The sequence below is a fragment of the Colletotrichum costaricense genome (genome assembly GCF_030867565.1).
Source record: "Colletotrichum costaricense strain IMI 309622 chromosome Unknown Scaffold_12.1, whole genome shotgun sequence".
In the NCBI taxonomy this organism is placed as follows: domain Eukaryota; kingdom Fungi; phylum Ascomycota; class Sordariomycetes; order Glomerellales; family Glomerellaceae; genus Colletotrichum; species Colletotrichum costaricense.
Window position 1 is genome coordinate 83,143 of NW_026848241.1, and position 27,127 is coordinate 110,269.

General features: G+C 52.6%; 6 protein-coding genes across 6 annotated transcripts; all 6 read right to left on the minus strand.

The window, feature by feature from the left end:
- Nucleotides 1-107: 107 nt before the first annotated feature.
- On the minus strand, nt 108-3,394 carry CCOS01_10988 (uncharacterized protein; the record flags this gene model as incomplete). Its single annotated transcript, XM_060459141.1, has 9 exons — nt 108-471; nt 559-718; nt 766-845; nt 907-1,025; nt 1,160-1,974; nt 2,042-2,699; nt 2,799-2,966; nt 3,052-3,214; nt 3,327-3,394. 9 exons carry the CDS (start codon nt 3,392-3,394, stop codon nt 108-110), a joined length of 2,595 nt encoding a protein of 864 aa, XP_060309873.1.
- Nucleotides 3,395-5,329: 1,935 nt separating this feature from the next.
- Nucleotides 5,330-5,622, minus strand: CCOS01_10989 (uncharacterized protein; the record flags this gene model as incomplete). The annotated part of the gene is made up of 2 exons (XM_060459142.1): nt 5,330-5,428; nt 5,485-5,622. 2 exons carry the CDS (start codon nt 5,620-5,622, stop codon nt 5,330-5,332), a joined length of 237 nt encoding a protein of 78 aa, XP_060309874.1.
- Nucleotides 5,623-8,082: 2,460 nt separating this feature from the next.
- CCOS01_10990 (fatty acid desaturase) lies at nt 8,083-9,952 on the minus strand (the record flags this gene model as incomplete). Its single annotated transcript, XM_060459143.1, has 2 exons — nt 8,083-9,601; nt 9,729-9,952. The coding sequence occupies 2 exons, from the start codon at nt 9,950-9,952 to the stop codon at nt 8,083-8,085; spliced, it is 1,743 nt and encodes a 580-aa protein (XP_060309875.1).
- A 1,280-nt stretch (nt 9,953-11,232) lies between these two features.
- On the minus strand, nt 11,233-12,545 carry CCOS01_10991 (cell wall glucanase; the record flags this gene model as incomplete). Its single annotated transcript, XM_060459144.1, has 2 exons — nt 11,233-12,413; nt 12,473-12,545. The coding sequence occupies 2 exons, from the start codon at nt 12,543-12,545 to the stop codon at nt 11,233-11,235; spliced, it is 1,254 nt and encodes a 417-aa protein (XP_060309876.1).
- Nucleotides 12,546-14,832: 2,287 nt separating this feature from the next.
- CCOS01_10992 (aminotransferase class I and II) lies at nt 14,833-16,662 on the minus strand (the record flags this gene model as incomplete). Its single annotated transcript, XM_060459145.1, has 4 exons — nt 14,833-15,603; nt 15,677-16,187; nt 16,256-16,356; nt 16,432-16,662. 4 exons carry the CDS (start codon nt 16,660-16,662, stop codon nt 14,833-14,835), a joined length of 1,614 nt encoding a protein of 537 aa, XP_060309877.1.
- A 1,303-nt stretch (nt 16,663-17,965) lies between these two features.
- CCOS01_10993 (1,3-beta-glucan synthase component FKS1) lies at nt 17,966-23,930 on the minus strand (the record flags this gene model as incomplete). Its single annotated transcript, XM_060459146.1, has 3 exons — nt 17,966-18,308; nt 18,372-23,660; nt 23,719-23,930. 3 exons carry the CDS (start codon nt 23,928-23,930, stop codon nt 17,966-17,968), a joined length of 5,844 nt encoding a protein of 1,947 aa, XP_060309878.1.
- Nucleotides 23,931-27,127: the final 3,197 nt, after the last annotated feature.

Sequence of the window (27,127 nt, forward strand, 5' to 3'; positions counted from 1 at the left end):
TGATTATTCTACTTCGTTTACAATACAGACACTTACAAGCGTGCGCTTGCGTGTGTTAGGGGTATTTGAACAATGATTCGCTGAAGGCTACCAGTCTGCATCGACCCTTAGCCAGGCCGCTTTCCCCTGACTGCGCCTCCCAGGTTCCTAATCTGCCGCATTCCCAAACCTGATCTCTTGGCTGCCGGTGGTGCAGGTGGAGGAGGATCTTTGATTGGAACAGGTGGCCCGCTCGTGTTGCGTGCCTCTTTTGGTCCCTTGGAGTCGAGGCTTTCTCCGAGCCGCAGATCCGCCACACCGAGGCTGCCGCGGCCTTCCTCAACATCGCCAGAGTGTCTCTGAGCTCGGCGAGCCCTTTCCTGGACGGTGCGGAACTTCTCTAGTAGCTCATTCCATCGAATGATGCTATCCTCTCTACTCTTAAGCCTATTCGGCCTGTCGTAACTTGAGCTTGCAGTGGACGGTGGATTCCTATGAAGTCAGGGTCAGCAATTGTCATGTAATTACATGTTGAGGTTGCCAATGTCCTAGGGACAGGTACGGCCCAGTAGCACTTACACCTTGGGGGCAATGTGGAGGTAACCGATTGAACTGACAGCGTTCAAGCGATTCTTCAGGGCGGCAAAGGCCGAGGACTGGGGGAGGAGCATCAAAAGGCCGTACAGACATTTGTACAAGTGAGGAAATTTCTCAGGCTCAAGCAGCTGCAGTCGGAGGTCTTTTGATCGTTAGCTGGAGTGAGATCATGGGCTGTTGGGAACTCACAAGTGAATACAGGAGATTCTATCAACTGCACCAACTTATCAATCTGGATGAGAATATTCACCGTCATCTCCAGCTCGGCGCTGTGACCGCTCCATTAGCCCACAGTGGTCGTAAGAAAATCGCAACAAGCTCAAGACTCACAAAATTTGCAGAAGATTATAAGCCTGCTCGTAAGCCTGCGCCAACAGGCAGAGGGAAAAGGTTGCGACGGCGTTGTGGCACCACGAGCGGAACAGCGCGACAAAGAAAGTTTGTCCGTCCTGTGAATTGTTCGTAAGCAAAGTAGTCGAAGTAGGAAAATCGGTAATCTTGCCTTCGACTCTAGATTCCGAAGTCTCTTGCGCAGCTCCGACAGCTCTGGAGCAGTGATGAGGTTGTTGTTCAGATTTTGCACCATTATGCTAGCAAATTCGACATCTTCCTCCTTTTCGATACAGTCTGCGAGTGTACGGTATATCCTCTCCGCGCTCAAGCTAACGCAAAGTTGACGGATGATCAGGTTCCCTCGTGTCTCCAGCAGTTTTCTGTCAGTAGCAAACAGCTGCAATAAGTTGACCATGAAGTTTGAAAAGTAGTCGTCTTCGCTGTTGCGAGAAATCTGTGACAGTAGCTGTAGATCTTTCGTGACGACAGTTTCGGCTGGATCCGAGAGCGTCTTAAGCAAGGCAGGGAAGGTTCCGTCGTTGAACGCGAGAACTTTCCGAGGAGCCTTCCTGTGAAGCATTATCAACCACGTCAAGGCCGCAACGCGAGTTGCTTCATGGTCATTGAGGAACAAGAGCGTCAAGGCGTTCACGGCTGCGGCATAGTCCAGATCTACCTGGGGATGGTTATTTGCTAGCGGCGCAACAGGTGTCGAGAGAGAACGATTGTGTCCCTGGGCTGGGGTTGGGCTCCGCATTTCGAGGTCCCGTGAACTAGAAAGAGAAGCTCGTGCACTAGATGGCCCCTCTTGCCGTTCACCGGATACTGGAATGCGTGACATGGACTGGGAGTTGCCGCCGATTTCAGGCTCATCAGAGAGGGAGACGACGTAATCCATTAGGCCTGCATTGACGCGTGCGGCAGCTTGGCGTATGGATTCAACACCACTGGCCATAGCAGGTAGCATGTGAGCCAGGACCTTGGGAGTGAATGGTAGCACCTCTTCGGGGCAAATGTCCAAGAACTCAACTATCCATCGTAGCGACTCCAAGAGAGAGTCCTCCTCTATCACACAAAGAGTTAGCTATGATTCAGGCTGAAGCTCCGTGGCGGTGTGAAATGCAAGCCTTACCAAGGGGCGAGTCCAGAGTGGCGGTCAATATCTCGAGAATTTTTCGGTAGTTGATTTGGACATCTTGTCCTGGTACCCAGTCTTCCTCGCCGCTACTATCATCGTCATCGGATTGCGAATCAACCTCATCGCCCTCCTCCGGGCCGATTTGGAGACTCCCCGAATCTACAGACTCCTCGCGTTTCCGCTTTCCGCCTTCACGCGACTTTTTGCTCTCAGCGATGCCCTTCTTGATCCTAGATATCCTCTTAATTTCGCTAAGAAACTTGTCGAGGCAGGCTCTAGTTGCAACGTGAACATCTCTATTTGGGTCACTCAGAAACCTGAGCAAACCACCGAGGAAGTCAGGGAGAAATGTGACAAGTTCCAAGTCGGGAATAGAGTCGAGCAATGTGATCCAGCCAACTAGGAATTGGCGGGTAAAGGGGTTGATGACCCAGATGCGCTCTTGGAGGAGTGGGATGAACCGGCGTAAGGAAAAGGCGGTGGGAGGGGCAGCGCGTTCTTCAAGCTCGTCTTTGTCGCTAAGCTCCTGCTGGTCCAACTCTCCCTCAAGGACGGATACGTACGACGCAGCGGATTCAGAGACAATGTCTTTGATGAGTCGGTCGAGCAGCTCGGCACCGTTTTTAACGGATAACTCAGAGTCAGCTCCCAGCTGTGTGTGGTCAGGTCAGAAATGCGGGCATAAGGAGACATTGAGGGGTGCTTTTTTTTTTTTTTTTTTTACTTTGACTTTGACGTCGACTGTACTAACCTTGCAGAGTGCATCGAAGATGTCGTTAAAGTATATCAAGATCTCCCCCTTGGCGACCTTGGCAATATTGTACATGGCCTCGCAGGCATAGTATCTGACTCTCGCATCTTGATCGGTGAAGCATGCTAGCACTGGCGGAACGATCTTCTCGAGATAGCGGGGTAGCTCCTATGATGTTGATAATCAGCCACAAAGGTCCAGGCCGATAATATTGGTAACAGTCAGTTCATGAAAGGTACATGTTGGCACATACGTGACCGAGGGCGATGGCAGCTGCTGCCAGGCCTATCAAGCCTCCATTTCGGGCATGTGGTTGATGGACGGCGTAGGCGAACTCATTGCAGAGTTGCTCGAGGATTGCTTGGACTCTTGGATAGTCTCTAGTAACTACCAATTCTCGGATGACCCGTTCGAGCCTAAGGTAAGTGGGAAACGAAAGAGTCAGCCACGAGTGAAGAGCATGAGATGAGTATGAGACGAAGTGAGATGGAGTGAGTGAGAATGGCAGTTGGGAATGGGAAGACGTACTCAAGTGCGCCGACCTTGCGCTTGTCATAGAGCTTATCGTTCAAAGCTCTCTGGATGCTGACTTCCATGGTTGATGGCGAGGTCGAGACAGCAACGACGGGATCATGTCCCGGAACGTTGGCGTAGGACCTTGTATGAGACGAGTCGGGTGCAGTCCAAGTCCAGGTGAGGTTAAGGTAGGCACGAATATCAGTAGTCCGCGTTGGGTCAAAATGGTGGAGAAGGATACGGATAAGATGACAGGAGCCAATGGAGAACTAAACTGAGCTGAGCTAGGTGACCTGAGCTGGGGTCACTCCCGGGTCACAGTGGCAGTATCCGTGTGTTTAGTGGGAAGTGTCGGGGACTTGGGGACTTGGAAGCCGTCACTGAAGAAAACTAAACAAGTTAGGAGTTGCAGATGGAGGGAATGACGAAATGTTTAGAGGTGCCGCGTTGAAGTGTGATGTCGCGATAGGCGCGCGGAAGTGAGGCTGCAGCCGGGTTAGGAGCAGGCGAGACAAGAAGGAAGCAGGCTTTGGGACCGTGGGACGTCAAAAAAGAGGCGGGTGCAGGCGGCAGTCGGAGGTGGTGTGGCGTCACTGGCGAAGAACCAACCACTGGCACCCTTCCATACCTAGGTACACTCAAGCACCCAAAGTACCTTGCTCATGGGATGTACCTTTTTCCGTTTCCTCCTGAGCACCCGCACCTTGAGCAAGGTGCCAAGGTACTTGCGAAAGGCAGCTCCAGATCTTCTTTCCGCGTCTTTGGGAAGCCAAGTTACTCACAATAGGTACCAGACACCTCGCTTTCGAGTTCTGCACCTCAAGACGAGTCACCTAGGTGCGGATACATGAATTACAGGAAGCCACAGCAGCCCAAGGCACCTGGGGGGGAACTGCAATCTCCAGCGACTGAAAGTGCGAGGGAAGGTGCTTTGGCATGGCTCAATACAGTGGGACAGCCAAGGTAATAGAGTATCAAGTGAAGAGGTCCCTCCCCAGGTATTGGGTAGAGTATGGTGGCTATTTCTGGGACTCTGCAGCCGTGCGAACCTATTGTCATCCTGATAACTTGGTTGACATGAGACAAACACTCACCTTGGTTAGCGGGGTAATTACTGGGAGTAAACATTCAAGTGAGGGAGGCAAACATCGACGACGTTGATCATTGCATTGAACTGCCATTAATGCGTCGATGCAACTCCTTTATCTCCGGACAGGAATCTTTACAAACTTGGAGACAGCATTTTCCCAACCCCCGCCATATTATGTTCAATAGAGAGTGTATCCTCAGCCACCGTAAAATACCAAGTATGGCGTCTCTTGGTACATCTCCCAGAGACGAGCATCTACAAACGCTCTTTTCTTCTTCAACTTTCTCTTCGCTTCTCTCATCTTTGCCCCGCTCCTAAAGTCCCAGCAAATTCACCCAATGCTACCGAGCTTTCATCGCCAAGTCGCGGGTACCAAACCTCGGCGGTGACACGTCGCGACAAAGGCAGTTGTTCAACATGCTTCTGGCACCCCAGTATCTTACGAGGAGAGGAGATTCCGAGAGAGACATGAGAGGACCCGTGAACCAATGACATCCCACACCAACCTGCTAATCCTGGTATCCAAAGCCAAGATGAAGGCGTTGATCTCAACCAGTTACAGTGTATCATTCTCACCCCGAAATTTCAGTAATTTGGGTCGGCCTGACCAACTTCCATCTATCCTTGCCCTACTCCGACATCCTGCTGGATTCTGCTTCTCTCTCCATCGATCTCCTCTCACTCTCAACTATCATAGTTGATCCAGGCAGTTTTTTAATCATTGCCATCATCATCATGACTCGGCTCCAAATCACAAGTTGGCACGGCATTATCACATACAAAAGGTAAGTAGTCGATAACGGAATCCAGTGGACTGGCCTCCGAAACATCGTGCCAAGTACTTCGACATTATTAAACGTGTCTAACGACACGAAACTTCATCGATCTGTCTGCACACTGAAGACACTACCAAGCTCCTCACTTATTATCCTTTACTTGACTGGCCCCCTTGCGGATCCTTACTCGACGAGTCTTGATTTTTCTTCTTGTCGAGAGTAATCCTAGCTCGCTGCACAAACTCGTGCTGCTTTGTGTGAGCGGTAAGTCTTTGCGAGGGTAGCTATCATTTCAAAAACTTACGTCCTCTCCATAGCGAAGCAGGATTCGCTCGTATGCTTCCTCGTTCATTTCTTCCTGGAGATGCTTGGGTTTGGGCCCCTTTGGATCACTCGGGGGCCTCGGTGCCCTTGAGGCCTTCTTCTTCTTGCCCTGTGGCATGGTTGAAAGGTTTGGGAGCGGTGTGGAAAGAGAGCTCGGCAGCTGTTGATTTCACCGTTCGAATTGCTCGTCGGCTTAGCCAACTCTTCTTCGACTAGTCGTTTGGGTAACGGACTCGGATATTGCTCAAAGCTGGATAATGCCCGGGAATTACGGGTAGATTGTGGTAGGACACCTACAGAATTTGTAGAGGCAAGGGACTGTGAGCTCTGGAGATGCTAATAAAGGCGCTGCTGGAGAGACTGCCGAAGATCTCGAGTCATCTGGCAGGGCATATGCAGTACCTTATATACACTTCTCGACCTGCGCCTTAATTGTTCGTCAACAAAGCATTCGAGGAACTGCATACTAACACGCCCGGGATCTTCACCCAGTAGCTGCCCACCGCCTTTGGCACCCTGGCCATGTTCGGTAAGCTGTTGAGGACCTGTCCAGGAGTTGCTGTTCATGCGTTGTTCAGTCATCCCCCCTACAGTCGTGCCCAGAAACGTGGCGACGGGAGTCTATCGGACTATCAGATCCAGACCATCCCTTCACCAATCCAGAACGACGCCCATACTCCTGTCTCGAAGGAGGTCTTAATGAGGCACCAATGATTCCAAAGACAGTCGTAATTGGTGAGAATGGCTACTTTACAATACGACCACCCGGGAAGTAAGTACATGGGTCGTACAGCCCCATCGACTGTTGTGAATACTTGGCTAACGGCTGTTACAAAAACATATCTGATGTTACGACTACGTCTTTTTCCTTCAAGTACCAACGGGACGGGAGCACGGGGAGCCGGACTGGCCTCCGAAGTTGACCGTCCCGTGTCACCCCGAAGCCTTACGTTCATGTCTGCGCTGCAACCTGGGCAGGCCCGGCGTCTCGATCCTCCCTCCCCTCTCCATCACTGTTTACTATTCTGCTATCATCACTTGTGGCACATGCTACTTTTTTGCTTTTTCTATCAACCCCCTCATCGACTTGCTATGAAGACTCTTCTAGTATCTCGAACTAGGCCCCGTTCTGCCCATTCTTGTTCCGTGGTTGCGGATCTGTTTTGAGGAGAACAGCGCCAAAGGAAGAGACCGCGGTTTGCTCGCTGATAGAGGGACGACAGTCCAAATAAGGCGTTCGTATCCCCACGGTCTGAGAGGTTTAGCGCGTTCACTTGCCATGGCGCTGGAACCTCGTCAAAAGGAAACGGAGGTTGAACCCAGGGAGTTCCCCGTCCGTCCGGGTCGGTGTAGAACTAGAGGGGTGCCCGCCGCTTGGCGTTATTGCTTATTCCAATGTTACGTGGTGTTTCTGTGCTTTTGGATTTGGACACCCCAGCTTTCATGTTTTCCCCCGGGACCCTTCCATCTTCTCTAACTTACCTCCTCCCCCTTTTCTCTCAAGGAGTTGTTGAAACCTAGCTTAAGTGGCTTGAACCGGGTTACGTTCCGATATGGTTTGGGGTCTCACGGCCAGCAGCCTCATCGATTCCCAGATCGTGCATAACTCCCGGGTCAGAACATCCGATCGGGAACGTGAACCATGGATCGGGATAAGAAGCGTTTCCATGTGTGCCACGGCTGGGTGGAGAGGTATGCACGAGACGGGTGGTGGTCAAGAAAAGGCCCAAAGCTCCCATCGAGGTACTGCTGGGGCGCATGCCATGCATGCCATATACTTGTGGAAAAAGCCAGCAAGTATGAGAGGAAATCAACATCTCTTTCCCTTGTGTCTCGTAGCATGGCTCGTTGAGACCCTGCGATCGCGCTTCTAGATCGTTTCGTTACTCCGTATTCCGACATGTGGGTTGTCTCCATGCCTGTCGTTTCACCGTTCTGTCTCAACGTTCATTGGCCGTTGGGGAAACCGGGGAGCGAGGAGAGAATCCCACGCCGGTTGAAGGTCTTGGGATGGTAGTAAGTTGCTGGTAACAAGTCCCCCTTGTCTCTCCCCCCCTCTCTTCTCTCCCCTTTTCTCACCCGTCCTTTCCTCGCGCACAAGGTGGAATAAGAAACGGTACAAACCATGATAGAGGGCGGTGGTTGGATGTGGCACAGCCAAAACCTCGGAAGTAGTCACATAGTCTCCAGAGATGATGGAGGAGCGGCTCAAGGAAGGTCGGGCGAAGAAGTACAGATCGGGCAACCCGATCATGCGGTCTGCTGCATAAGTTTGTCACACCGTGTGCATGCGCCTTCGTTCGAACACAGATTTCCATGTCATATCAGATCGATTCTTCCAGATACTATAGCTAATCTTGGCTTGAGCGCCACATACCACATGGTTGGTATGCATGTCTCCTCTTCTCACATCATTCTCCTTACCACCCCTAGTCGCGAACAGGGTCATTGTCTTCCTCTCCCCGCGGCGAGAGGGGTATCTATATGGAGAAGTACATTATGCAGCCAGATGACGAAAATGAGACCAACTCTTTTTGTGAGATTCAGAAACAAGACCGAAACAGCCAACAGGATGCCATTAGTGACCATGGCCGCTCTGGATGTGATCAGCCGCGACCTTTTGGCATTTTGCCAAGATGGCAGCCTGCCGGGACACCTCGGCCAGCCGACCGATCACGTCCTTGTTACCGTCCACAAAACCGTAGAGGGCGTAGGGAATACCCACGTCGTTGCAAAAGTCCTGCACGAGCCGCTGGGTCTTGCGCAGATTGTGGCGTGGGATGCGCGGGTACATGTGGTGGACGACCTGGAACTGCAAGCCGCCGTGGAAGAAATCGAGCCAGGTCGGGCAGTCGACGTCCATGGTCGTCCGCAGCATCTTTTGCGGGAACGACTCGTGGGGTCCCAAGTCTGCGGTGCTCATGGCGAAGTGGGAGAGCGTGATCTGGACGTGCAACGGGGCCTGGAACATGTGGCTGATGATCACGAAGACAAAGCGGTCCCAATTGGTGGGAATGGACTTGTACACGATGCCGTAGCCGAACCAGGCCCAGAAGAAAACCTGGCCAGCCACCTCGAGCCAGCGGTGCCACCAGGCGATGCCCTTCTTGGGACCGCGGCCCATGATGAGGTGGTCCCACGAGAGTCTGTACAGGTTGAAGCGGCCAAAGAGCATGATGGGGTAGTAGAGATACGACTGCGCCTTCATGAACAGCTTGGCCGCAAAATCGTATTCCATCACACGCTCGTAGTAGGTCGACGTCAAGTTACCAAGGAAGCGGTGGGAGATGGCGAAGAAGGGCAAGTGCTCGATATCAGGGTCATGCTCGGGAGAATTCGTGACGATGTGGTGGACGTTGTGGTTCCGCTTCCACCATCCAATGGACAAACCGCCCATGAAGTCAGCGATGAAGATGCCAATACACGTGTCAACGTGAAAGTTGTGAGTGATGCCCATATGCCCGGCGTCGTGGGCGGTGAAGACGAGCTGGTGCCAGAAGCAGCCCAGACAAGCTGCACTTGGGAAGTACCAGCCCCATCGCAGAAACGTCAGCATACCGACGAAGAGAAGCGTATACCGTGATACTTCAATGGCGTAGGCACGATAGTCGCAGTCATAAAGCCCTTCGGCCTTGATGCGCTTGTCGAGGAGCCTGTACTTTCGCACAATGTCTGACTGCGTCTCGTCGTCCAGGGCAGGGTACTTGTCGAGGTCGAGACGGATCTGTTTCCGTGTCTCCGAGTCGAGGAAAGCAGTGCCGTCCATCTCCTTGTCGTCGTGACCATCGTCGATGACTGACGTGGCCGAAGAGCCAGAGGCTGAGTTCGGGCTCGCCACAGCGCCGTTTCTGTGACGGACGTGGTTCTCGGTGGTGTCGAATACGGGCGAGGCTTCTCGTGAGCTGACGTCGCTGGGAGACGAGGCGCCAAAGAAGCGCAGTGCGTCGTCGTCCTCGGCATGGTCGAACTCGGGACCGCCCTGCTCAATCGTCCTGAACTTGCCTCCCTGAATGGGTGGGACAAAGTTCCTCCAGTGGCCCTCGATTCTTCCGATTCGATACCGAGCCATTTGCGCCTTGGCTTCTGGAGAATGCAGTCTGCCGGGATGCAAGACAATAATAAGCCATTGTGATTTCGGTTACTGTTTCTCTTCCTCTCCCTCTTCCCAGCCTGCGACGGGGAAGGATCTGGTGGGAATCGGGAGAGGAGCAGGGGTGCGCTTACACGGTGACCTCGTCGGTGGCATCTCGACCGACCATGTGCTGGATAGCCTTGTCGCCGCCCGGGTGGTATGCTAGCCACCCGTCCAACTTGACGACGAAATCGTCAACTATTGTGACAACTCTGCCCTGTGCGATCAAATCTTCAATCTGGCGGCGCGACATGAGCGGGTACTCCCTCGTCCTCTTTGGCTTCCCACCCGAAGCTGTCCCCACGGAGGTAGCCATTGCGCTTGCGCTCGCGGCTCCGGCACGACCGTCTTGTGACGTTGCAATTGGGTTTTGACTGTCGGATGTGCAAGGCGGCAAAGCTCAGAAAGGAGCTTGGGACGAGGAATGGCTGGAGCAGGTGCTGAAATACCAATGGAACGAACAAACGAACGAATTTGAGTTCTTGTGAAAGAAAGGCAGCTTCCGGGAATAAAAGAATGGGAGAAGTTAGAGGTGGTGCATTGGAGGGCTCTGCGCGGCCTCTGCGCCGGGATCCGTGGCGAAAACCCATCCCGCTCTGTAATACCTCTACTATCTTAGGCCTAGGGCGCTGCGCATCCATGCTTGCCCTTGAATAGGTGTCTACCTACTTTACGGAGTACCGTGCCGTAGCTACCCAGCTAGCCAGGTACCGCCTCATCTCAGCCAAATAACGAATCGGGTGATCGGGGGCCGCTCGAGTCCGCTGACCGTTGCAAATATACAGCCACAGTCACTTTCCTCCCAAGACAAATCGTTCGAGAAACATCACTGATCAGTCCCACCATAGCGTGTTTCCAGTTGTCTCAGCTCACATCTGCCTGCGAGTGCGCTTTCATTACCCCATTCCTTACTCGAGAGTAGATACCTACACGTGTACAGATGATCATTTGAACTTAGGTTAACTGGGTAAATCCAGCAAACAATTTTCACTCCTTTTTTTTTTTTCTTTTCCTGAGCTGCCCTCACTTATTCCCGTCGCGATCACATGTATACCTTTTCTCGTCTTCTTTCCCCGGGGTCAATCCCATCGAAAGACCACATCGAACAGGCTTCATCAGGTACTGTCAGACGTGTGGGTCCGGACGGCCCCGGTTGACCAGTGCTTGAGCCACGGAGGACCATCGGATTAGACAATGACAGTTCTACCTACTTACCTTGCCTGACCTAAAGCTACGAGTTTCACTTGTAGCCTTGCAGAGGTCCGTCCCGTTAGAATGAATTTGGGAACCATAAAGATGCTGCGCCGGTCTCTTCACAACCCAGACTGCGTCAGCCTAGTGGACTTTAGTAGATCATGAGACAAGAATCTCTGAAGACATAAAAATGCACGCATGGCCTAGGCCACGAAGGAAGATGCAGTTGAACAGACGTTCATTCCCAAAGAAAGAACTTGGTTTGTAATACATGTTACACGAAAGTTTTGATACCCGTCATTTCAACCTAAAAAATCATACGTATCCGCCTCGTCCTTGGCTTGCCCGCAGCCTAGCAGAAACAAACGACCATTTCGCTTCCTCCTCTAGCAGCCCTTCTACTTATTTTCCAGATGCCGAGTACAGAGCTCCAATGCCCCAGTACTGCTCCGCATTGAAGGTCGCTGCCTCGGCGTGCTTCCAGAGGTCGTTGAAAGCAGAGAAGAGAATCACATCATTCGGATGGCTTGCGTATGCATTCTTGATTGAGTCGACGGCCAACTTTTGCTCAGAAAGACCTGGCACAGCGGCACCGTTAGAATTTCCCTTCCATGGCCAGCCCGTCTCCGTGCAGACGATACGCTTGCTTCGGTCAGTGAGCTTGGCCTGGACCTGCGCAACCGTGTTGGTGATGAACGAGCCAGCGTCCTTCGCCGCCGTGTTGCTGTCGAAGAAGGGGTGAATGTTCATCGCGCAGTAGTCGGAAGCATCACAGAGTGAAGGGTTGGCAAGAACCGCCACAAAGGTATCAACAGTTACGACAGGGCCGGTGTAACCTTTGGCGCGGAGGAGCTGGCGTGTCTCCCCGACAGCTGTTACGATTTGCTGCGCTGTGGCCTTGCCATTGTTGACCAATTCATTGCCGACACTAACAGTGTCGATCAGAGACCAGTCGCCGTTGGCTGCCGTACTAATGGCTGCGACCTGTTCAGAGATTGAGCTGATGTCAAAAATGCCCAAGAAGAGCTTGAGACCAGCCTTCTTAGCCGCGGGAAGGGCGTTCGCGATCTGATTGCAGTCGGTACCGTAGGTGCGCACTACCGAGTACTTTCCCTTGAGCTCTGTGAAGTCGGCGTCGATCTCAGCGGCTGTCTTGCACAGTCCCGCTGCTGTGTAAGGGGCATATGCAATTCCGTTCAGGGTCGAGTTTGAAGTGAGAGTGGAGTTCGAAGTGAGGGAGGGTGTTGGCGTAGAGGATGATGTTGAAGAAACGGAGAGTGAAGCGGTCGTCGAGGCGACCAACGGAGAAGAAGAGCCTAGGAGGTCACTAGTAAGGTCTCGTGACGAGGTAACGCGAGTGGCTAGTTCCTCAGATCGGGATTTGAGATCTACAGGCTTCGAGGGGCGTTGGGCTGATTGCGATGGCGGCACGAAGCGGACCGTTTCGACGGTCGTTTCCAAAGGAGTACCCTCTTCGTCGACGTAGACAACTACTTGAGGGGCCTCGGTCGCCTCGTTGAGTGAAGAATCAGTCACGAGGATCTTCTCGGGCCCAACAATTGCTCCTTTGACATCTCTAGTGCCTACACAATTGTGTCAGATATGCTCTTGAACTCCATGGCAACGAACAAGTCCGGCTCACCTTTGGGATGAGCAGCCGAGAGCCCAAACAAGGCAGCGAGCGCCAGTGTTGACGAGATACCGGTAGACTTCATGTCCGATTTGCGACTTTTATAGCGTAGTGACGCGTGGTGATTGGGCCCGATTCAGGCAAAGTAAAAATACCAGAGAATATGGTGGTGTAGACGCCCGTGGTTCTAGGCTTCGGTTGAAGTTGGATTTCGCTGGAACAGGATTGTTCAAAGTCAGGCTATGTAGCGATAGAATCGTGAGTTAAACAGGTTTGGAATCAGGATTGAACGAGAGAGAAGAATGGTAGGGTCAGAAAATGAGTGACTACAACGAAAGCAACAACATCAGCAGGAAAGGAACGAATCGCTGTCGATACAGCTTTGCACTACACGAAGCCAACGGCGACGAGCAATAGTATAGGACGAGGGAAAGAAGACGAGAAGATGGAAAAGACGAGAAACACCAAAAGAGGCAGAGATGGCGGGCATGGTGTATTCAAGTAGCGTCAGTCCTCCACCCCCACGGGGGCGTCCTTGGTACCTGGCTGTGACTTCTCGCGGCCCAATCATGCAACAAAGTTGCTCGGCAGGGGCTTGATGTCTTGTTCCAAGAACTGCAGGAACGGGATAAAATGAGGTACGGGAGACAATTGAATTAGGAGATGAGACGGGAAGGGAGTAACGAGCGGAGGGAGAGACAGCCCAGCCAGAGGCAGGAATGTTGGTTCCCACTTGTAACAAGCAACACATTGCACTTGTGGAAAGAGCCAACACTTATCCTAGGGGGCCGAGGAACCTCTCCCGAGGAATTCAAAATCACCAAGGAATTGATGTAGACTTCTTAACTCACTTCCGAAAACGGGTTTCGTAGCTTAGGTTGTTGTTGTTGTTGTTGTTGTTGATGATTTGCAGAGTGTTGGTCACACTTTGTTCTCAGTATCTGGAGATAAAGATAAACAAATGTCGAGCCGTTGGTGTGAATGAGTTTCTGGTCCTCAATGTCGTCTTCTGAGTTCGACCAATGTAGGTTCGATTGCTCCGAGTAAGTACAGCCAAGGAACGCGATGCTTGAAGGGCCTTAATCTTGTAATGTAGGTCAGCATTTGACGTGGAATTTCTACCTGTGATCGACACACGCTTTGTGAAGCAAGCGCCAACTTACAGTAGATCAATGTATGGGAAGCGTTGCACTTGTATGCTAGGTAGGATTGGGTTCTGCAACTGAAGGAATGTTGTTTCTACTCAAGAAGCATAAGGAAAGTGAAGGGAGGCAATAGAGATGGTCGTCTCAGACGGTTCAATGAATGTGTGAGGATCTCGAGAGCTCATGAGATGAAAAAGGAACGACATCGAGGCATCTTATAGAGGTCACCGTATGATCAAAATACTCTATAACCTGGACCCAGCTCCACACACATGGTTTAGAGCCTCCTGCATTCTACCTCTTCAAGCCTCCGAGGAGGAAGACGACACAACCTGCGGTAGGTACTGTCAAGGCTTCTCGCTTGAAACCCTCATCGGCGCCGTGTAGGTAATCAAAGGCGGTGCCCGGTCTTCAAGAGGCGGCCGGTCTTTGAACGCCAATTTCATACAGGTACCCGATCCAAGTGCCTAGTAGCGCAATGGATTTACGAATTTGTACCTAGTCAAAAAGACCTTGACGCGTGTTCGAAGAAGACTCGTCACTCCCCCGACTTCTGGGGCTTAGTCTTGAAAAACCCTTGAAAGCCATCGGAAGAGGGCAAAACGCGGATGGTAGAGCATGTCTAAGAGATGTATCGCTGGTCTAGAACACTTGCAGGACCCGAAGCTGCGGTTTGGCCGGATGAAGAAGGGGAAAGAGAGGAAACTTTCCGAAAGGTCTGGACCTACGGAGTCCGTCGACAAAGGTGGAGGGCGGCATAATGCCGAGTTGTTGGGGCCAGTTGACCGTCCGCCCGATGCCGGATCCGGAGCCGAGCTGACAGCGGGAAGTGGGTGGTGGCTGGCAGTACGGCCTTTGTGTTTGCTGCCATCACTCATGTCCCCTTTGACAAATTTTCTCCAGTCTTTGTCTAGCGTTCCGAGCTCTCTCTTGCATAGCTCCGCACCCCGATTGTTTCAAACTCCTGTGCGACAGGAGACGTCCGAGATGTAAATATTTGACTGCTGTTCCAGCCTCTGTGATTAATTAGTATGTATATGTATGTCATTACAAGTGAGCCCGCGAACTCTCTAGGGTATCCGAGTCCCCAGCCGCCGTGATCTCGATTCCGGCATTATCTATGTTCGACACAAGTCCCAGTACGCATGTGAAAACGACACCCGCATAAAGTCATCCACTCTAGTGCATGCCGTAAAGTCATTCCAAGCAGAGTATGAGTCAAGTGCGCTATGATGACTTGGAGCTCGACTTCCGGGTCATGACCTTTGTGATAGCGTGTCGAATCGTGACACCTGCTTTCTCAATGTCCTTCCTGGGCAAGCCGGTGGTCAAGCAAACCTTGAGCGCTGGCTGGATCTGCCAGCTGTCATCCTTCGGGTTCAGGTCGTTGGCAATGGGCATGCTCTTGAGGCGCGTAATGAGAACCCCGTTTGCAAGGGCCTTGATGGGCAAACCACGGTTAGCACCGTCTTCTTCTGGAATCTCATGTGTCAATGGCTTGCTTACCTCATCAACACAGTCTTGTAGTAGCCTTTCTTGGTCCTCTCGTGTAAGCTTGCGCGCAGCGACGACCTCGGCCTTAAGCACCAGCAGCATGATGGGATTCTCGGGCGAGCTGGTGCAGACGACCCAGTCACTGCGAGGATCCAGCTGTGCCCTCATGGCCTTGGTGTTCTCACGGCACTGCGTAAGGATGTCCGGGTTAGATTGCAAAACGCTGAGAGTCTCGCTGGCGGTGACCGCAAGCATGGCTGGCAAAGCAGCTGAGAAGGTGTAAGAAGCTGCCGTGAGACGTTGGTGCTCAACAACATCCTTGGCACCGGCGCAGAAGCCGCCTCCAGCGCAGAGAGGGCCGGCGAGAGAGCCAGCAATCATGTCTACCTGGGAGGGGTCGACGTTTTGCGCTTCCGTAAGGCCCCGGCCAGTTCGGCCGAGGACGCCAAAAGACCAAGTCTCATCGAGGATGATGCGGAATTTGTACTTGTGCTTCAGTTCAACCTGCATGCCTTGTCAGCCAATAATGGTCTCTTTTCTGTGGTGGCGAAAGTAGCGCTCAAGACGAATCACTCACGAGTCTGGGCAGGTCCGCGCTGTCTCCCGTGATCTCAAATAGGCCTTCAGAGACAATGAATCTTCTCGTCAACTTCTTGCCCTTCTGGTCCTTAACCACTTTCCGGATGACACGTTCAAGGTCGTCCATATCACCATGGTTGTACCACTTGATGGTGCTTCGGGACGCCTCCATACCCTTGCGAATGGAGTAGTTGACAGCGCGGTCAGCGACAATGATATCTCCGCGCTTGCAGAAGGCGGGGATGACACTCGAGATAGTAGAAAAGGCTTGGGCATAAACAATGCAGGCTTCAGTACCAAGATAGGCGGCGATGTCTGCTTCGGTCTTCATGTGCACGTCCTGAGTGCCGTAGAATTGGGGAGGACCGCATGGGCCCACGCCGTAGGTGCGTAGCGTCTGGATGGCCTTGTCCTTGATCTGTTCGTTGGCATTGAAGTTATAGAAGTTGTATGAAGCGAGGTTCGTGACGGTGCGTCCGTTTGCGAGCTTGGTCTTGGGGCCGGTCGGTCTGGAAGATGTCAGCCAAGAGGTTCCCTGGCAAAGGATCATCAACAGGAAAGGGGAGGTCGGTCGTACCCAACAATCACAGGCAACCTCTCGGCCTCGATCTCCTCAAGAGCTGTTTGAGGAGCCACAAGCGGCTCCGGGGTCCAGTCTTCTACCAACTCGTCGATTTCCTAGCCACCAGTGTCAGTAAAAGGCTCGGAGTATCAGAGCCAAGGGGCCGGGATAGGATGTCGAATTCAACGCACATCATCGCGGAGTTTGATGAAATTCTGCTTCTGGGTTGAATAGGAGGGCGACAAGAGATAGCGGACGAAGAATATGAAGAGAACTAGCTCGATGCCGGAGCGAATGGGATCGTTCTGGTAGCTCGATTGGATGTAGCGAATTAACACGGCTGATCCAGGGACTTTTTGAAAGGCCTCGGAGGCCTCGTGCAGCCAGGCGATCAGCTTCGTTTGGGCCTCGCCAGCGTCCATGATGGCTTTGACGAGATGGCAGAGGTGGGATAATGTAGTTCGATCGCACGAGTTGACTGAAAGAGACGAAGGAATGCGGGAGGCGGGTCGACAACTTGATGTGTTGTAGAATGGTTCAAGTTGTGAGTAGTCGCGGCCGAAGAATCCGGACGTGGTACCTTTGTGAAGGAAATGAGGATGACGGGATGGTGCGTTGGACCGTCAGCCAATCCTGGTGCGATAGGTGCTTTGCGTCTGCTAAGGTACTTTGATGTATGGAGCCCTGGAGTGATAGGTACGGAACCTCGGTGCTACAGTCAAAGGAGCGCAAGACACACAATGATGTAGACTTTCCTTTCGGGACGCTCGTGTAGAATATCTGAAGTAGCAACGGGTTGGCAAGGTGCCTAGGTTGGTAAGGGAATGCGAGGCAAGAAATCGACAAATCGACCAAGTCACAAGTGCGCTCAGGTCTTGAAAGTGCGCCAAAGTGACAGCACCTCCGACGCGGTTTTTTTTCCCCGAGCGCGCCCCCTGGCGGTCGATCCTTTCATGTCCTTTCAACAAACTTCTGATTGGCCCACAAGGTTCTCTGCCCCTGAGTTCCTGGACAGCCCTGCGTCTTCGCATAATCCATCTATACCCCTTAAGGATGCAATGCTCATTATTGCATTTCCACGCATAATACACTTGTGGTCAGGATACGGATACCTCACTTATTGCCATTCACCTTACCTAGTTCTCCGAGGGCAAATACGGTCCTTCTTCTCACTCCTAAAACTGACTCTAATAATGGGAGGCATGACTCGTATCTTTCGCAACTCCCTCTCTCTCAGCCCACCTAAGCGAAGGGACTGGTCAGTCAGTCTGGTCTCCTGCAGATATGCACAGAGCAGGCGCCTTCAACTCGGCACCTGAACCCAACACAGGTAGCTACGTACATCCCGCGTCGCGGACGACGAATTGCAGTGGGTCACATCAAATGCTGGCAAGTTACGACTTAGTAGGTAGGGCTTGTAAGTGAACAAAATGGGACTTGATTATACACCCGTCTAAGGTAGTTTCACTCTTGGCCTTTGGTGATATACGTAGTCTGCAGGCCTTCACAGCCGTGATTCCATGCCAGCCATGTTTTCCTGCCCGTACAAAAAGAGAAATGAATAGGTAGCAGTCGGAAAGACACAATACACGCCTGATAATGGACATTAAAAACCTGCCGCCGAAGTCTAGGTTGTTCGTCCTTCCTCGGAACGTCCCTAAACCGCTTGTGGAACGACGACTCTCTCTACCACCCCCAAATGCGTCTATGATACAGCTCGTACAATTAGAAAAGGCGCACTCTCTGCGAGTTGCTAGTCTTGGACGCCTTTGCCGACGATGAAGTCATCGTAAGGTAGGCTCCCGAGTAGTCTGCCGCTCCAGTTCCAGTCTCAGTCTCCCCACGCGTGTTGTCGTTGTTAAGGCTGGTAGGTTGGATCAGGGCCAGGTCCGTCGTGTCCAGAGACTTGAAGATGCTCATAGGGATTTTGTCACCAACGACGGCAGGGCCGATCATGAGAGCCATGAAGAGAATGAACATGGTGAAGTAGAGAATGGCATAGCGGAAGACACGCTTGCGTCTCAACTTGGACTGCTTCATTGAGTAGATTGGCGGGCGGATTTGGCGACTGTGAGGGGTTTGTTAGCAATGCTGCGGGAACGGATTGTGGACGAGTGATGGTGATACGTACCCAGGACGAAGCCAGAAGAGCATCATCGAGTGCAACATGTCAATCTTGGGCACAAGGATGACCGGAAGCATGATGAAGAGAAGGAAGTGGCCCAAGACAAAGTCGGCCGCGAACATGCTCAGCTCCGTAATCTTGCAGAGGAATTCACGGGCGGGCTGGGAAACTGAGTGCCATCCCATAGAATACCACTTGCCGGTCCAGAATGCAATGTTCGCCGCGTCCGTCTTGATCTCACGCGTCAAAGTGAGCGAGATAATCAGCTTGAAGACGAAACGTTGGATGGCGACCACGGCGATCATGCCAAGCAGAGTTCGGGCGAAATCGAAAGACTCGAGCAGGAACATGACCTCGAAGAAGACAAGCAACATGATCACGGCAATGCCGTGGGCAATCGCCGCAAGGACACTACCGAACTTCTTGCAGCACATGCTCAGGAGGGGACCCATGAAACAGGCCATGAAGAAGAACATCAACAACGCGCCGGCGTTGACTGCAATAGGGGCCAGTGCGACAACTCCGACTCTGATCAAAGAGTTGGTGCGCTTGATCGCCGAAGATGAGGCATCGGGGTTGTTGGAAGCAGAGACGCCGGTCTGGGCGTTGATGTACAGGTACGGAATGACAGTGACGGCCACGAGGAGCAGAGGAGTAAGAATCTCGCCCCAGAACATGTTGGTGATAGCCGCACGGGGTACGTCAGACGACATCTTGGCAGACGGGTCACCGAGAGCCTTGCGCTTATAACCTGTAATACGGGTACGAGACAGACGGCAGAAGGCGATCCAGGAGGATGCGTGAGAGCGAGAGTTACCACGGGACAGCCACCTCAAGAAGTCGCGGTAGTCGATGAAGAAGTCGCTCCAAGCGAACTGGTGCGGGTTGTACAGGAAGGGCGAGATAACCAGGGCGAGAAGAGAGATCCAGAAGTAGACGAGTGCGGCTTGCCAGATGGTGACGGTGGCGAAGAGAAGCATCATTAGTAGACGAGATCCGAAGTAAATCGAAGGGCCGGCAAAACGAGAGTACAAGACACCGAAGGGAATGCGAGCAGTCGCAAAGCCACGACCAGTACCAATGTACCGGGCACCGCCAAACGAGAGATCCTGCTGTACCGAATTTGCGTAAATCTGGCAAACGAAGACCTCGAAGAACGGCGAGAGGGAAGAGAATTGCTTGCCAAGACGCTTGGCGGCACGCCAGAAACCTCTCTCAGTCAACTCTTGGACGACCAGCGGCACGAAAGCCAAAAGCAACACGAAGATAATGGAGAGAATGCAGCGGTACACCCAATCCATGAGAGCATCGGTATTCTGGCAACCAGTAGGGAAGAGAGGATCGGTGATGGGAACGTCGCGGTTGTAGTCGCACGCCTTTGTTTCTTTCCGGAGGGCGCCCAAGCTGAGCAAGCAGATCATGAACATCTGGACGGACAACATAATGAACATGTTGTTGAGATGGAAACCAGGATGGGCGTAGTAGAAAGAGAGGAAGCGGTCCAGAGGCAGTTGAGTTCCGAGGTAGTAGTACTCGCGAGACAGCATCTGCTCACCCATACCAGTTCCAATCTTGGTGGTGAAGTTAAGAATTGAGCCGAAACCCAAATCACGACCCTTACCACACTGGTAGTACTCGCAGTGCTTGATCCTGCCACCGCGCAAGATGGCGTTCATGCCGGCGTAGATATCCTCGTTGAGATGCAGACCCTTTTGGGCTTTGGAAACACCACCGCGGGTCGTCATGAAGATACCGTTGAGGAAATCCGGGTGACCGTAATGAAGCTTGCCTCCAATCTGAGCAAGAGTACGGGCGAAGAGAGTACCGAATGTCTGTTCCTTTCCAGCAGCAACGTCACCGAGGATACCAATGTTCTCCGAGAAAATGTACTCGCGAGCACCAAGAATAGCGACAGGGTTGGTCATCTTGCTCTTGACACCAGGAGTGTAGGGGCTGACATTATCAGTCTTCATCTCCTCGAATTCGGCAAGGACGGATCGGATCTTGAGGCACTCCTCGAGGTAGTTGTCCTGGTTGGCGTCGATAAGCTGGATGTATTCACCGCGGTAGAAGATGAGCGAGTGGTTCTGGTTGTCGGATTTGCCGTCTCCCAAGATGGGGTTGCCGGAAAGCTGAATGCGGAACTTGGGCTTGCGCATGCCGTTCTCCATAATCTCTGAGTGACCGTCGATGAGAGCAGAGTACAGACGAGGCTCCTCGCCCTCAGCCAGAGGGGGCTCTTCGTCGAGGTAGGCGATCTGAAGATCGGGGTAGGCACGAAGGAGGAACTCGGCGTTCTCCATCTCTTCCTTCTTGAACTTGGCGTAACGCTGCATGGAAACACAGAGCTTGAACTTGCGACGAGCCATGCGCTCGAGCTCACGCTCGAGCTTGTCGGAGTTGCCACCGAACATTTGGACAACCTCTGGGTTTTCCACGCGATACAAAAGCTTGATAGCTCTACTATAATTCATGAAGCCAGAAATCGTGCGATACAAGGTCTGGAAGCGAAGAGATGCCCAAATACGGGTTCTGAGGGTGTACTCGGGGGCAGAAGATTTGAAACCAATACAGTAGAAGGGCAAGTCGTCGATCTTGCTCTTGGCGGTGTCCTTTTCGTTCTTCTCGTTGGTGTTGCCGTCGCCGTTGAACTGGGAGGTTTCATCGGCCAGGATCTTTGTGTCCTTGACGAAGCAGTCCCATTCATGCGGGTGAAGCTGCTTGAGGTACTCAAGCAAAGTCACGCGAGAGTAGGGCTCATCCTCGCGAATAATCTCACGGAGAGAAAGCAGAATCTTTTCGCTGTAATGAGGAATGAGGACGGTGAAGGTCGGCATATTATCGACTGGCACAGGCTCCGGAATAGGAGTCGACAGCGATTGAGCGAAGAAGGAAAGACGTCTCTCGGCTTCGCTGTCGGTAGGGAAGAACTCAGTCTTGAACGAGTGATCTTCCTGAGAAACGAAGAAAGTAGGCGCTCTCAATGTTCTCTTACCCTCCTGCTCGGAAGGAACCTGGTGGTAGAGAAGCTTCTGCACGTGGTCAATGGCCAACAAGTGCTCTCTGTACATGGAGATGACGATGGCGTTCCACACTTGGGAGATGAGAACCTTTGGCTTGTACTTGATCTCCATGTCGCCAGTAGCGAGAATCTTGGAGTAGATGCGCTTGGGCAAGCGAGAGAAAATGTTTCTCCAAGGTGTCCAGATGGAAGAACCGATATAGAAGGATCGGGCAATGGAGAAAATCGCATTGACCAAGACATACCACAGGTACGTGTCGAGGAAGAAAAAGATCAAATCGGTGAAGGCCATCAGAGCCAGAAGAACGTACGGCTGCTTCTTGCACAGAACATCGCCAATGATCTTGTCGCCGAGACACTCGATGTTCATGATGGTGAGGTAACGGATGGGATCTCTGAAGGACAAAGTCAGGTAGACGTAGGATTCTCCGAACTTGGCACCGAAGACAGCAACCCAGAGACCGTAGGACATGGCCATGTCATTGCCCTTCAAGCGCGGGTAGCTTGCCGTGAATGTCTGGCTGGCAACGTACTTGCGCGAGTTCTTGGTCAAGTAGCTGCCGAAGAGACCGCCGAGCGGCATGACCGAGAAGAAGATGAAGGTGAGGAGCGCAATGATGAACTGCACAATGGCGAGGATCTTAGCAATCTGCTCATTGGGGTTCGGGAGCACGAAGACGTAGACGAAGGGCGCAACGTTGATGATGAGAATGAAGATCAGGAACAGCAGACGCTTGGTCAAGTGCTGCGCGCCAGCCCATTTGCGCGGCACGTATGCCCACTCAGCCAGAGTAGCCAAAACCTGAATGAGCGCGGCGATCGTACCACCGAATCCAACGATAGAGAAGTTCTGGGCCGTCGTCGGCTGCTGGTTGGCTTGTTGCTCGTACGAAGGACCGACGACCAAACTAGGAGAGTTGTGTGCAGTGTAGAACCAGAACATGGTCAAGTGAATGATCCAGATACGGTTGAAGTTAACAAGCAAATGGAACCATGACCGAGTCTCCTTGTATGTCTTGAAGAAGCACTTCTTCCAGTTGATGTCCTTAAACTTGAGGTATCGCTCGGCAGGAGGAATGTCGACCAACTTGGACTTGTCCTCGAGGACAATCTTCTCGATTCCTTCGGGGTACCAGAAGAGCTGGTTGCAGTCGTCGTATCCGATGACCTTGTCGTGATCACGCTCGCGTCGCACGTAGACGCCATCCGAGATTTCGTAGCCCTGGTCTCTGCAGAACTGGTAGAGTGGTGTAATGACGTTGTTGAGGAAGGTGAACTCCTCCACAGGCTCCACCAAGTTCTGGCATGCGGGAGTGTTGAGGTAGTCGTCGGCACACTTGAAGATGAAGCACAAGCACTCGGGCATGAAGCGAACCTGGTTGGCTTCACCCCAGCAGAGCAGGTACAGAGCAAGCTGGCGAACGCGGTCATGCTGAGACATGCGGTTCATACGCGTCTTCCAGCGGTACTCGGCAGCTTCGAGAGAGTTATCACCCTCAAGGTCGTCCAGAGCCTCGGCCTCGTTCTCAGCTTCACCCTTCTTCTTCTTCTTGTTCTTGGCCTTGCGACGCAGACCCTTGCCCTTCATATTGGCGAAGCCGACTGCGTCATCCAAATCCAGGTGAGCGGCGAAGTACCACTTGCGGTAGTTGGCGTTGTCTCCACCAATGTAATCGGCGTGGAGAGACAGCAGCGCCTGATTAGGGGTCATGCGGGAAGCTCTCGAGTCCAAAAGAATCATGAAGTGGTCGTACATGTTGCGCATGCTGTCCCGCTGGAATCCAAACTTGGCACAAAGATCGAGGAAAATGTCCTCAATCTCTTCCTTGGAAAGGGGAATCTGAGCATCGGCGCTCCAGGCAGGGTACGGCTCGCGAGAAGCAGCCGACATCATGTTGGCGTAGTCCATGCCGTAATTAGGAGTCGAAGCCCCAGAAGAGCGGTTTCCGCCATAGGAGATCTGGGAGGAAGGGGGTCTGAATCCACGAGCACCGCCCTGATCATAGCTGTTGTAACGTTCGTCGCCGCGGCCGTAGTAATCCATATCGGCAGCTCGAGCCATGTCGGATCTCATGGTGAAGTCGCTGAAGGTCTCAGAGTCTTCCTCGGAGCCCTGATGGCGTTGTCCACCGGCATGCCCCTGGTTGTAGTCCTGGTCGTAGTAGCCATTGGGGTGGTTGTTGTCATAGTAGCCGTCCTGGTACTGCTCGTTGTTGTCGTAGTATCCGCCATCCTGGTGGTAGGCATTGTTCGGGTCGGCATTGTAGTAGCCCCTGGAGAGTATCGTTAGCACAATCCTTCAACTAGAGTCGGCAAAAACGAAGAACATACGACTCATCGTAGTAGCCATCACCACCTTGCTGGGGGTGACCACCGTGGGCGTCGTAGGCACCATGCTGATCATAGTACTGCTGGTCGTCCTGGTAATAGGAATCGGTCTGCTGAGTTCCGTTTCCTCCATGGCCGCGACCCTGTTGGTCGTAGCCGTCATCGTAGCCCTGGTGGCCACCGCCACCAGCACCACCGGCTGGGTATCCCGACATTCTGAAAAGCGATTATCTAGCAGAGCATCAGAGTCAGTACGAACGGATCGATAATATTTCAAGCCACATCCATTGGCAAGCGGGGGTTGCGGAGAGAGGGGGGAGAAAGTAGAAGCGCCTTTAGGGGAGTAGAGGAGAGGCTGGGTTACTGACCGTCCAAAAGTCATCAGGGAGGATTCTCGAAATAAGTGTGGTGGGATCAGTGGGAGGGCTGACGATGGTGAGCCCAAACTGATGTGGCCGGCACAACAAGAGTAGATAGCGACAGTGATTTGGATTGCAAAGTCGTAAACCGTCTAGTGGCTCGGCGGCGTGAGGTGGAGGAAGGGAGCTGCGGGAGCACGGCAAGGCCGACTGGCGTAGTTGGCTTGGTGATTGTTCCTTTGGAGGTGGTGAACCGTGAACCAAAGAGGTTGGGCAAGGTTGGCGCCGGATACACGATGCGTTGGACTGCTCAGGAGAGGAGGGCAAAGCACGACCTCTTGCAGTAGACCCAAAAGCTTGGCCGGCTTTGGAGAAGACGACGAAGCGATTGACTGGTGATGGGTAATACTTTTTTTTGTTGTTGTTGTGAAATCCGCGACTGCCCAGGGAGGCCGTCTCACAAACGAGCGTGATGAATTAAGGGTAGAAAAAGCGCAGGTGGAAGGAGGGAAGAAAAGGGGTGGACGGAACGCGAAGTATGGAAGGTGCGAACCTGTTGTGGTGTGGAAGGAGGTAAAAAGGCGAGGTTCGAGGTGAGGCAGCGGGAGAGAAGAGGTTGGGTGGAGGAGCAGGAGGTAGGTAAGGTACGGATAGAGGGAGTGGATGGAAGTGACACCGGGCCTGTTGGTGCTAAGGTAAGAGACGACAGGCTAAGGGGACGGTACCTTTACGAATACATACACAAGTAACAGCCCACGCCACAATGCTTCAAAAAGGGGGGAGGCAGATGGACGGATAATAGGTGGATGGATGGGCGGTTAAGGGATAAGACTGGGGGTGCTGCACAGTGAGAGATGATACAAGCACACAACCTTGAAGTTGACAGGCACTTGAGATCCTCAGATGATGGGAGGGAAACCGCAACAGGCCTGTACAGTACAGTGTAATGGTTGTTCTCTAACGAACGGCGGACAGGAGAGGGACGGGATGCTGCTAGTACTTAGGCACATTTAGATGCACAACTGGACGAAAAGGAGAGGGACCATTCAAGAATCAGGCAGGACCTGTCCGGTCTCTTTTCCTTTCCTGCTCTGCTCCCTTCTCTCTCTCTGTACCTACCTTATTCATACAGTGCACAGCAAGTAGCGCCGGTAGCTACGTACTGCGTAGGTATGCACCAAAAACAGGACCAAAAAATATGGAAAAGGGAAAGGAGGAGAGACACCCCCTTCAGAATCCCAGACGGCCCGTCCTGAACGGGCTGCAGCAAACAGGAAAAAATTAGAACAGGGGGTGGGTCCACACAGGGAGCCTTCTATTTACACAGGATAGAACCAGAATCAAGAGAACTGCAATCTGCACCAGCAAGGCAGGCACGGGTCAGAATAATACGAATGGGAAGACCAACTAAATTTACGTACGGATACACTACACTCACAGGCAGGAGCAGTAATTTTTGTTTTGGAAGCGCCTTCAGGACCTGGACGAGATTCAGACATGCCGCCGGTTGAAGGACAGGAGAGTTCATAGTGCGGTACTCCGTAGACAGGGCTTGGTGATGATGAAGGTGGCCCACCCATTGTCCAGGATTGACCTCGTCCAAGGAAGTACCTCATCCAGGCACATAACGATACCACAGACACCTGCCTTGCCTCATGCAGGCGGCAGCGGCATCTTGAAAGTTGGAACGCGTTGAGGAGTGGGCAACTGTTCTCGCCTTTTCTTCTTTCCTTCCTTGCCCTTTCTCTTCAGTCGCAAATCGCAAGACGTCTCTGCTGTCTCGATCTTCAAAGTTGTCGTCTCTTTCTCACCGTACTGCATAGATTCTTCTGAGTTTTCCGGCAGGAAGGCGTGGCTGTGCGACTGCATTCCTGCACGTTGACTGGTCAGATGAAAAGAACAGACAACTTGAAGTCCAGGTGGGCAAGGAGCAGGGCAAAACGGCGTGTCGTGTCTGTGGGCGGAAAGAGTGGGATGTCCTGGCCAGTCAAGCTCTGTCCGCGGGCTGGAAAGGCGGGCAGGAACGAGAAAGTACCTGCCCACTCTGCCCTCAGTGTCGCACTGTGAAAAAAGGTACGTTCCTCGAGAGGGTGGGGAATTACGACGGACAGGGGGCTGGTCCCGGCAGAAGGGTGAGGTTCAAGTGCAGGCCTGCAGCCCGCCGTCATTGAGTTTTGACTGGCAGTGACAGTGCCAGACTTCTGTGCCAGACAGCCAGATTCAAGGCGAGAAAACTCCCGTCACCTTTCACTCCAACTTCACGGCTCAGACCTCTGACCTGCCACCTGCACCCTACAGGGGCTATGTTGTATTGGCAGGCCAAGGAAGGGGGGCGATGAACGTCCAATGTCATTGGATGCGAATTGCCTTTTGGGGGGCACGGCTCCACCATACTGCGTAGAGGAACGTCAAACACCGCCCTCACTCGCCCACTCACTCACTCACTCACTTCACTGTGCACTCTTCACTTCACTCGCAGTCTCACTCCTTACCCTGAAGCTACGCGTACAGATACAGGTGCTGCTACTATTCATAGCCCATGTATGAGTGTCTCTTCATTTCTATCTACTGTGTGTTCATTCGGCCCTCACTTTGGTATCCCCGACCTACACAGTACCTTAGAGATTACTTCACTCGTCCAGCGAGGAGCCATTTTGTTCAGATGCCAGGCCTCTCTACAAAGTAATCGGCTCTGGAGTCGCATTGTATCCATATGTCATAGGGCACCCAGCCACTTTCAAAACGAAAGTTGTAGGTCACTTCACGCGTCGCCATGGGTTGGTACTTTCACTTTCAATCCTAGCAAATATGGCAATCTGGATTCTGGAAGCCTGAAAGAACCGCACCTCCTTATCCATAATAGTACTACCTACGCAGGATCGTTATCTGTCGACCGTTCCGCTCCTTGGCAGCTGGATGCTGACTCCATGAGGCACTCCATCAAACACGTCTCCATCGGATTATCAATCCATCTCTTTCCCTCAATACTTTTTTGATTGAATCTTGTCTTTCCCTTTCGATTGGTTGTGGACAAATGTCTCAACGAGGGAGAA